Below are 11,150 nucleotides of genomic sequence, written 5' to 3'. Positions count from 1 at the left end.
TGGACACATTTGAGCACTGAGTTGTATGTTTTTGTCACTGATCAGGCATGTCAGATTGTCCTTGTGTACTAAAGAACATACGTATGGTCTCCATAGCCAGTTGCAGACAGAAGTAAGGGTGATTATATACATATGCATAGTGGAAAACCATGTGAATGTGACTAACTCTGAATTGAATCATACAGTGGGGATCATAAGGTTTGGGCTTTTCTAACCAAATACATAATCCTAAAGCAGCTTTACTAGCATTTTTCCTTCATGACAGCATGGCAGTGTTGATTAGTCCAAAAGTGCCTTCGTATGACTTGAAATGCTTCCAATAGATATAGGTTGCTACTTTTTAAACTTATTCAGTAGAATTTTCTATTGGGCTTGCATCGCATAATATAAAGCATGAAATAGGCTGGAGTGCTATGCCAGCAGGCTTGTAATGGTAATTGTTCTAATCATTACCATTTTTTCAAGTAATTACTGTTAGAAATTGTAATTAAACAGGTAATTAATTACTAGTCATAACCAAATTTTGGGTAACTGTAATGATTACAGCTGTAAATCTGGTAAGTAATTACAACAAGCCTGTATGCCAGCATAATGCTGGCAGATAATTCAAACTATGGAGTTTAAGTCCATGAAAATAGATTGACCCTCCCTAATAGAGGAGTGTGTGGAAACTGCAATAGAGCACTCAAGTGCATTGTACATAGTTCCAGAGATAATAAACAACGTTGTTTATTATCTCTGATAGTTCCTTAGATTGATACTCTGTTACATTGTAGTGAAATAATCTAATAGAGCATTCACTGATGAAAATGTTCATAAGAATGTTGCTAATCTAGTAGCATAATGCAAGCATAATGAGGGTATAACAGGTGAAAATTTCAGGAAATTCCTGAAAGCATTTTGAGCATATATTTGACTCAGACCTACTATTGACTGCCTGACTGACTGATGCCTTCAGACAAACGTAACTGATAACAGCTTATAGGAAGTTTTTCACCATTTGACATTGCTTCAGCCTGACAGGTGTCTTTTGGCATACTGCAGTCTGTACAGTGCACATATATTGCTTCATGGACTAACCTTAATGTCCCATTTATCTTTACTGACAGTTTAGGTGACTATTATTTTATTGATGAATGGAACACAGATATGCTATAGTGCTTCATTCAAGCATAGATTCAAGACAATCAGTGTACTGTTCATGAGAGGGATAAGTTGTGTGTAGCTTTGCCCAATCAGAAGACAGTTGGGTCTGGTTGTAAAACTTTGTGAAGTCAAGCAAAGATGCGCTGTAAAATTTCTTTCACTTTTAGTAAGTTTTGAGTCCCTACTAATTAGGGCTGAGCGATACTACCGTTTTAGCGATATATCGCGATATTTTGAAAGTATCGATATCGCGATATTTTGTTATTAACTATCGTGATACCATGCCTGTACATTACTGTCATTAAAAATCCATTTGTTATGCTGTACTAGGCTCAAGAATCCTAACCTGGTTACCTTTGCAGAGAGGTGTGAACACCATAACATAACTTCAAAGTATGTGTTACAATAACTGTTACTGTAAACAAGGTTGACAGTGGCTAGTTTGATGCTACTTTTGAAGACTTCCTGCAGGAATACTGAGCAATACACTATGTGGCACCAGCTATGATTGACATATTTGTAAGTATCGTGAACTATTCAGTGTCGTGAATAGTGTGGCTTTAGTATCGATCGTGATACTAAAATGGCAGTGTCGCTCAGCCCTACTACTATTCCATAACTTGGCCTAGTACACCTCCACGGCTCCACGTATACCTAATATATAGACCTACTCAATTTGAAACAATTAGTTTCTCACCTCACCTCATGATCATTACCCACTCTAACTGGAGCTTGCTGGCTATCACATTGCAATTCAGTTTGGCAAAAAATAATCTAAAATGGTGGAAAATGGTGGAAAATGGTGGAAAATTTGAGTGTTGGGTACTAATACAATTGAGTGGACTCCCTGGCAGGTAAGGAACTATAACATGTTTGAAAATTTCATAGACTTACGTAGCTTCAACTATTACATTAAGTCTGGGAATAACAGCTACAACCTGCTGTTAAACCAGTTTTTCTTGATGCTTAATTTTTAAAAGCCTTAGTAGTGCTGAAACAGATATCCGTATTATCCGGACATCCGGACAAAAATTTACTATGTGGATAGTAATTTGAAGCCATCAGGATAGTTTCTAATAATTTAAAGCACTTTTATGGTAAAGATCCCTTGACACATAACTTCCACATTTAACATTACTACAAACTTAATTTTCTTATGAATGTTATGCTTGTTTCTATTCTAAAGTGCTAGTAAAACAGGAATGTTTACAACAGAATGTATTATAACAATTATTGATGATGTCACTGTCTATTGGATATCTGGAAAGATAATTGTTCAGGATATCCGAATAGTAAAATTACTATCCATTTCAGCCCCAATAATTATTTAGTCAAGATACATAATTTATTCAATTTTGATAATTGGGATGTATACTCAAACATATTGTATTGTAGAGATATGTAAACATGTAATTTAAATTAAATGTAAGGTATCCAACAGTCAAAAATTATAGTTTGAAAGCAAAATCATCAAGGATGTCTCCCTTGATCAATCCTTCTCCCTGGATACCATTATTCATGGCCTTCCAACATGGCTTATCAGGTTTGCCAGTCATTGTAGTATCTTTTGTGACTGGTACTGGATCATGACCATCAGGATATATGAGCATCTCTTTCTGGGTGTCTATATCCATTCCCTTTGCTATGAATTGACCTGGAGATCAAGCATACACGTACTGTTTTAATTGAATTCAGTTTTAATTGCGAGGTTAGTCAGTATTTCAATTTTTTTTCTGAAATGTAACAAATACTTTTTCCTGACTAGCTAGTTAGCTACCTATACATAATATACTTCCCACTTGCATGCAGTGAAATATTACATAACATATTTATACAAACAGTATAAAATGCACAAAATTCATAATCCACAAACATTAGCTGGAAACTTATTAACCATAAATATGTTACTGGGAGTTTTGATTTCTTACCCATTAGTCCATGCATTCCAGGTAGGTCATCATTTTGGAGATCCCAATTCACATCAAGGTGGCTGTTAAGGAAGGTGACATCAAGGTCAGCTCGTGGCTGTTCATATACAACATGGACTGTAGGATTACCAGCCTCCTTCATTAAGCCTTGAGTGAACTTTACAGAGACTTTTCCGTTCTCATTAAAAATGATTTGTTTGATTACCGAAACTCTGAAGCTACCTTGGCCAACCATGATCACTTCTGAATTAACAGAATCAAAAATGACAGCATCTGATTTATTGCCATTTTGTGGAATAACAGCTAGTTTTCCAATCCAGGTTGTTTCAGTTTTGTCTCCCATACTATCCACAAAATGTGCATTGATGATAAAGTTTTTATTGGAGATCAAGTTGAATGCCAATCCAGGATACCCTTGTATGGAGTAGCATAAAACCTCCTTGGATGATAATGGAACTATGAAATGTGGATCTCCAAATATTTCTACATAAATAATTGCAGTTATAACACTCGTATGAAATCAAATTCACATAAGAATGGCAAGTGTTATAGACTACCAAATTTTTCCCTAAAACTTCACCTTCAAAATTAATTAGCATTTGTTTTTCAAATGGTCTATTAAACTTGTTGCTATATATTTTCTTGCTTAAGCACAAGATAGCCTCGACTGCTCTATTAAATTTCAGTTTACAAAATTAACGTTTTATATATCTATCAAAATAGAGTTGTGTACACTGTTGATACTTTGTTTGGCTACATACAGATATAAAAAAATTATCTTACCATTTGATGACACAATTGTTTCTTCATTAATCTGGTAAATCCATACTCCTGGAATGCCAACATTACTGGTTGAGGCAATATTGATAATATCTGCTGTGCGTGATGCAGGAACAGTTGCAAAGTTGATTCCATCTCCGGCATTAAATCCCACTTGTGCTGGAGTTCCTCCTAAACCATTTGATCCACCAGATGAATCTCCAGTAGTCCATTGGATTTCTCCATCAGCATATAAGAATATTGCAAATGATTGTGACCCATCAGTGGCAAGAACACATTGGAATGTGTTAGTCTGTAAAGCAAAATTATGTGTTAAATAACAACAGAAAGAAATATCATGTAACATACAGTAAGCACACTTTTATTTTCTACACATACCAGGTCTGTTTTAGTATTAAAATATCCAACATGATCCCAAGTTGCAATGAAAAGCTTAGTAGCAGTAAACCCATTAGCTGCTTGCACTGGAAAAGCATCTCCAATCTCTGTGCTGGCTCTGGTAAGTAATTCAGTTGAAGTACTGTCACGAAACCATACTGTTCCAGTCCCTTCGATGTCAACATCAGCCCAGAATGATGCAATCACCAGGGCCGCCCAGAGAAATTAAGGGACCCAATTGTAAGGTGAAGACAAAAAAAAAAAAAAAAAAAAAAAAAAAAGGTCACAACCTGCTGGCAATGACAATAACTACCCATCACCAACCATATCTCCTTATCTATAAGCTTGCTACACTGCTCCTCTGAAGAATACTGTGACTGCTCTATTAGAGTATATCGATCTTTTAGAGTATATCGATCTTTTAGAGTATATCGATCTTTTAAACAGGTATTCAGGGGGCCCTTCATGGGGCCTCCTGGGGCCCCTTTCAGGCTGGGGCCCGGGGCAAAATGCCCCAGTTGCCCCCCCCCCCCTGTGGGCGGCCCTGGCAATCACTATAGTGTTCCCTCCAAGTGGAAATGGAGTTGGTGTAAATGATGAAACTTGTGAAGTAAAACTTATCACACCATTGGTGTTAACCTGTAACATCATAAAATACAGTAATATATACATATCACTGTATACCGATAATAGCATGTTTGCACACACCCAATTAGCTAATTATGGGATGCATAAGATTGGCCAAAAAATTGGATCTGTGGTTGTAGAGATACTCTTGGTGAAGAATTGTCATCTCCTGTTGCAACTCTCTTGTCTGTAGTTCCAGTACCGAAGGGATAAAATTGATTCAAAGGAATACACAAAGAATTCCTTAGTAAGAAGACTAGAAATACTCCACGTTCTATCTTCATCCTTTTCCTTGCCAGCAGGTTATTGTTGCCCATGTAACAAAGTTAAATATACTTGCAGCTTTTATAGCCATGCTAGCCAAGATAGAATTATTATCAAATTACTTAAACATAAGTATTGGGCTTGTATTACACATTCCTTCCTTAGCTTGCACTATATGTGGCCTCAGAAGCCAACACATAATCTACTATAATGTTTATAAAGTGAGATAGTGTTAACAAATTACAGAATTTTGAAGATGCAAGATGTATGTATTTTAAATCACATTGAATAAAACATGCAGTGAGTAAGTTTGAGACACAAGAGTCATTAACGCACCATTGATTTCTGGCTTCTAATTAAGATTACATGTCATGTACTATAATTCTGTATTTGCCCTGGTGGCAGCCTTTATAGCACACACTGACACCCTATATCTTGCTCTGGAATGTGCTAGCTTTCTTTTATGTGTGTTTTATAGGGTGCTTAAATAAGAGCAATATAATTATGTAGTACAAATTTACAATGTAGTACATGTGGCTACTTGATGGTGTCACCACAAAACAGTGCAGACATGATGTATGGATGACAGTGGTTTATGTTTAATGGGATACTCTATCTAGGGTTCCTATGGATACAAGTACATGGAATTAACAGGGAGAAAACATCCCGGCAGACCATTGTTTAAGCATTTGAGCATAAATCAAATGGTTGCAGGATTGAGGCTGCCTATATGGTAGGTCCAGTCATGTCCTTTCTGCAACTTTTCAAACATACCAATATAACATATCTTTAAACAAGCAGTAGGACCAGGTGTCCTATAGACCTTCCGGCAGCACTTGTGCTGTAAAGTCTTAATAAATAAAATACAATATGTGGGCATTAGTATCCATATAGCAGGTTATGTGTAACATTGCATCATGTTTACAAATGGTTTATCACCTACTAAGAATTTACTATACATAATCTATAGCTAACCTTAAAAATAAGCCAGTCAATATGGCTTCAAATATCAATACTTTAATTGTATGCACTTTGTATGCACAGGTAAGCTACCATAAAATTTAGGGCGGGTGTAACACTTGTTAATTACCTGTGCAGTTGTGTTCTAGCATTAACATGATCTAGTGTTGAATCAATGTAGTTATAGTCTATTTGGCATAACTGAGCATTGAACCTCTGACCTTTCGATTATCAGGCCGATACTTTAGCCACTTGGATATACTCTCTCTCTCTCTCTCTCTCCCTCTCTCTCTCTCTCTCTCTCTCTCTCTCTCTCTCTCTCTCTCTCTCTCTCTCTCTCTCTCTCTCTCTCTCTCTCTCTCACACACACACACACACACACACACACACACACACACACACACACACACACACACACACACACACACACACACACACACACACACACACACACACACACACACACACACACACACACACACACACACACACACACACACACGCGCGCACACGCACACACACAACACACACACAAACGTACAACACACAATCATACCTAATCATTGTGGTGGCAGTGGCACAAGCTCAAGATTATTATATCTAATATTTCAGGCACTTTAAGAGTATGAATTTTAATCACTTGGTCTGAATCAGACCGTCTGATGGTGTCTTAATTCCACATACAATTTGGGGATATCGGCTGCCTTTACCACTGCGTTTGTTATAATTAGTCTCAAAACAAGCAGACTGTTTGATCTTCTGCTGTATAACTGTGGTAACACTCTTACATGTTGTCACCTGTTGTAGTTCTCCCCATGTTTTTGATCTGATTGTTTGTATCAACTGTGCTAGACCACTGTGGCATACAATGGCAGTCTTTATCTCAAATGTTCCTCTATGCATTCTTTACAACTTATAAGTGGCACATGGTGAAGGCTATTTGCCCTCTAGGTGAGTATATGTAGTGCCTTGTATAGAATGCTCCAGTAGACCATACTGTCCTTTCCATTGTCACTGCTAATTTATTGGCTTGAGGGTAGTGTGGGGCTTATATAATACACCTAAATCTATAGCTCACCCAAAGCAAATTTTGGTCCACATAATCATGTTTGCTGGACATCACACATTATGATAGTAAATTTAAACTCGAACTGACGTGTCATGAGGATGCAGGTTGTTGCATTTAACTTCAACACTTTCTTCAAGAGTTCATAACATAAAAGAACAAGAGTTCGTAACATTAGAAAGTGTGGCATTTGACTGAACTAATCAGATTGTATGCTATAAATACTGTGGTTGCAGTTGCTCCTTTTTGTATTATGAACTCTTGAAGTTGGAAAAGTAAAGCACCACTAGCAGGTACGTAGGTGGTGTGCAACCTTTCAACTGAAACACATTTGTGACTGAATTTTGGAAATCACCTATATGGGTGTGCGTGAAATAATTAGAATTTTCATGTTTAGTGGGGTGATAATAAGAGCAGGGCACAGCTTTAAAAATATTTCAAGAAGTTTCTTGTAATTTAAGGTATTGAGAATGGCTTACAACCATTAACAAGTAGATTTGCATTATAAAGTTTGTGATTTGATCATTAAATATTTTAGGTGTCAAATGCACCCATATGGATAATTTTCCAAAATTCGGTCACATTTGAAGCCTTGAAGCTATATATACATCTCTAGGAATAGTTGTGAAAGGTATCTCAGGAAGTGTACAAATTTTAACTATACATTTCCAGGAATAGTTGTAAAAGGTTTCTCAGCTACAAAGTGACTCATTGGGACCACTTGTATGATTCTTTCTATAGTTGTATAGACCCCTGACACCAGACTGAGGAGAAAACATGCATTCTACATTGCTGCATGTGCTGGTGGCCATGTTGTTATAATAATTGTTTGTTTTGCTGATATCACATATGTACACTGGTACAACAATATTTATAGGTTACCACTGAGGCTAAGTAAAATTATTCGCAGGGGCTAAAAAGGGGGGCTAGTTGTGGCCAAAAAGTTAGTTGTAAATGACTTTTGGCTGGACAGTTTTAAAACTTCGATAAAAATAGCCGGCTGCTTTACAGAAAAGTATAAACTCAAGCTATATACCTACATGTTGTACATCTTAACTCTTTAAAATTTACTACAGGGACTTGACTAAAATTACCTCAAGATCCAATCTTGAGAAAGCCATTTTCAAAAATTTTCCATTTCATTGTCTACGCTTTGATTAAAAATAGCCTTACAATCCAACTAGTTTTAATTTTCTTTCTTATAATCGACTATAATTGCCTTAAAATCTAATAAAACAAGGCTTGCATGTAAGTAATTATATAGTTCTTGTTTTTAAATTTTATCCCTTCAGCTTGCTAATAAACCAGGATTCAGTAATTTGCTTCCAGTTGGCACACTTATACATTTCAAAAATTTCCCTAGGGAGTATACCCCAGGCCCCACTAGTTAGTCAGAAATCCCTACAGTTTTCCTCTCTACTGGCACTTTGTCATACTAGTACTCTCTTTACTTTAACAGTTTGGACAATCATGTCAATACACAGCACAAAATTTTTGTTTTATTATTTTAACAGGGAGACAGCATCAGCTATAGCTGTTTTTCAGTTGTGCCCTGGATAACCATAGCTTAAATAAGCTGATTTCACTTCAGTTAATGAGGTGGACAGGCTGTTCCAGGTGGTTGTGTCACAATAATAGAGGCTTAACTTTCTACAGTTTAAGTGCATGGCAGGCACTTAGAAATGATGTGAACTATGGCCTGTGACAGACATTGCAGATTTGAATGTGGTATGCAGGTAGGAGGGTAACAGCTTTGTTAAAATCTTATATATGGCAGTTTTTTTACGATGTTCAGCTGAAGTGAGATTAAACATAGTTGAGTCAATTGATTTACTTAAAACACTATGTGTACTCCCACCCCCCAGTCTTAGGTTAGGGATAGTTGTAAAAATAGTTTTTCTAGCCACTGAATTATCAACCATTTAGTTACTGTTTTCTTGTCTGCCATCCCAGTTGACATCAGCAAACACTGTCTGTGTTCTGTGCTTAGTTGTCGCTGTCCAAGTATATAGTTGGAGCTGGCTGGGAGGGGTACTGTATATAATAGCTTGAATAAACTGTTCAGCTCTTAAGAAAGAGCGACATATTGACTACTTTATTTTATAAATTATACATGACTATTTACTTGTCATTTCCTTTTTTGCTAGTTGATTTACTAAATAAATGTATACTTGTATACACGTTGCACTTACAATAACATTCACGTTGCACTTACAATAACATTCAAAGTATGCATGGAGTTAATTTGATAGGATATTGCCATTTGCTGCTAGCTACAATTCGTACAGAAATGTTTGTACCCATACCAGACACCTGTTTGCTAATAGAAAATGTATTGCTACCATACAACTTCAAGGTATGTATAGGGTTTCCTAATGCATGTAGCTAGAATTTGCCTTTTACGTAGTTTGACTAAATGTTGAATTTTTTGTGTGTGATAGTAAAAACCAGGCACAAACCATGCATGTGAACACAAACTATGCCTGATTCACTATACATCATTTTATTTGTTAACGCTTTACAGTACAAGTGCTGAAGGTCTGTAGGACACCTGGTACTATACAGCCTACTGTGTTTGAAAAGCTGCAGAATGTTGGTCATATCTATTATATGTATTGTCTATCCACTGACATGAATGCTCTGTAAAGTATGTGTGATAGGATTCACAAAAAGGCATATAGTCAAATCAGCTTGTTCCTTCACTAATGTACCAGTAACCATGACTGTTGATTGTCTTCTGAACTGTCCAGAGTTGAGAACTATACGTAAGTCTGCAATTTTCAAGTTGATTTTTTCAGTTAGTTACAACTACACGGTGCCATTCCGATGACCTTAGTTACTTTGGATATGGCTTGGATCTCTCTGTAAGCAGTCCACCATGCAACTGGTAGATATAACTTTGTGTCTCTTCTCGTGATGAAACTCTTGACAGTCGCATATAGATGACACCTTATGATTTTCTTGTCTGAAATGTGACCACAGATTAAACTTGCCTATAAGTACATTCATAATTACAGATTGAGTGAAACTGTATCTGGTTGAAGTGAGGTACAACACAGATGAGAGAGAGTTTTGGCTCAGTGAGTGTGTTTTAATGTACTATATACTAAATTATGGTCTATCAATTTTGTAGAATTGATATGTGTGGAAACCCTCTTTCACAAACAAATCCAGTCACTGTGCCATTAAGGAAGTTATGCACCTTTAGGAGCATTTCACACAGAGGAATTTAAGGTATTGACTATATAGTGATTTAAGCACATACTAGTACTAGCTGATTACAAGTTGTGCATTATTTTGGTTATAAATATTTGATTAGTCAATTACTGATTCCCAAAATGTAAGAATAAAGAAGTAGCTAGTAGATAATAGATAAACATTTATGTACATTTGTGTATTGTACAATATTAATTATTGCTCCACAAATGTAAAATTCTAATTGTTTCACACATTACATTAAGATGATTTCCACAATTCAATCACATATTCACTATACATACTTTACTAAAATGTTTATAGTTAGATCACTTCACCACAAAACAATGCAGACTGTACATCTTATGTATGAACTTTATACCTGGTACCCATACCTAATAATAATGCTAAATAACAACCGGTACAACTCAGTGTTGTGTATGCATGTGAGAATCCACACAAGAATAAGCTATACAAGTAAGAAAAAAGTTTCTGCAGTGTAGCCATACAATAATAAGGTAGGGGGTTCCTAATGCTGCATCTATTACTCTTGTTACATGCAGCTGAATTCGTAAATGGAACTCCCATACATGCAAAATCAAGTTACCTTTTGATGTTTCTTCATTTATACACTATTGATTTCTAAAAGCTTCTGAACTAAAGGTGTCTGTGTATTTGGGAGACACTTTCACCAGAGTGACCTTGATGAAGCTAGTAGTATAGCTTAAAAGTATAGTAGAACAAGTAATAATATGCAGACACTAGGAGTGAGCAATAAAACTAAAACTATAAGTGGCCATAGTTCT

At 36.2% G+C, this 11,150-nt stretch overlaps 1 protein-coding gene across 1 annotated transcript; it reads right to left on the bottom strand.

The window, feature by feature from the left end:
• Positions 1–3,777: 3,777 nt before the first annotated feature.
• LOC136255018 (sushi, nidogen and EGF-like domain-containing protein 1) lies at positions 3,778–6,986 on the bottom strand. The gene is made up of 4 exons (XM_066047739.1): positions 6,724–6,986; positions 4,233–4,350; positions 3,858–4,146; positions 3,778–3,785 (listed from the first exon to the last, which is right to left on the bottom strand). Exons 1-4 carry the CDS (start codon positions 6,984–6,986, stop codon positions 3,778–3,780), a joined length of 678 nt encoding a protein of 225 aa, XP_065903811.1.
• Positions 6,987–11,150: the final 4,164 nt, after the last annotated feature.

The sequence above is a fragment of the Dysidea avara genome, chromosome 5 (genome assembly GCF_963678975.1).
Source record: "Dysidea avara chromosome 5, odDysAvar1.4, whole genome shotgun sequence".
Lineage (NCBI taxonomy): Eukaryota > Metazoa > Porifera > Demospongiae > Dictyoceratida > Dysideidae > Dysidea > Dysidea avara.
The sequence above is the reverse complement of the archived record's forward strand: the minus strand, read 5'-3'. Positions and strand labels throughout refer to the sequence as shown.

Bases quoted from the DNA above. Each gene is read 5' to 3' on its own strand.
- LOC136255018 (XM_066047739.1), bottom strand. From the start codon at position 6,986: ATGCATAGAGGAACATTTGAGATAAAGACTGCCATTGTATGCCACAGT. The intron at 4,351-6,723 runs GTGATTAAAATT...ATTACTTACCAG, and splicing joins GACGGTCTGATTCAGACCAA to AGCCAGCACAGAGATTGGAG. The intron at 4,147-4,232 runs GTATGTGTAGAA...TTTGCTTTACAG, and splicing joins TTAATACTAAAACAGACCTG to ACTAACACATTCCAATGTGT.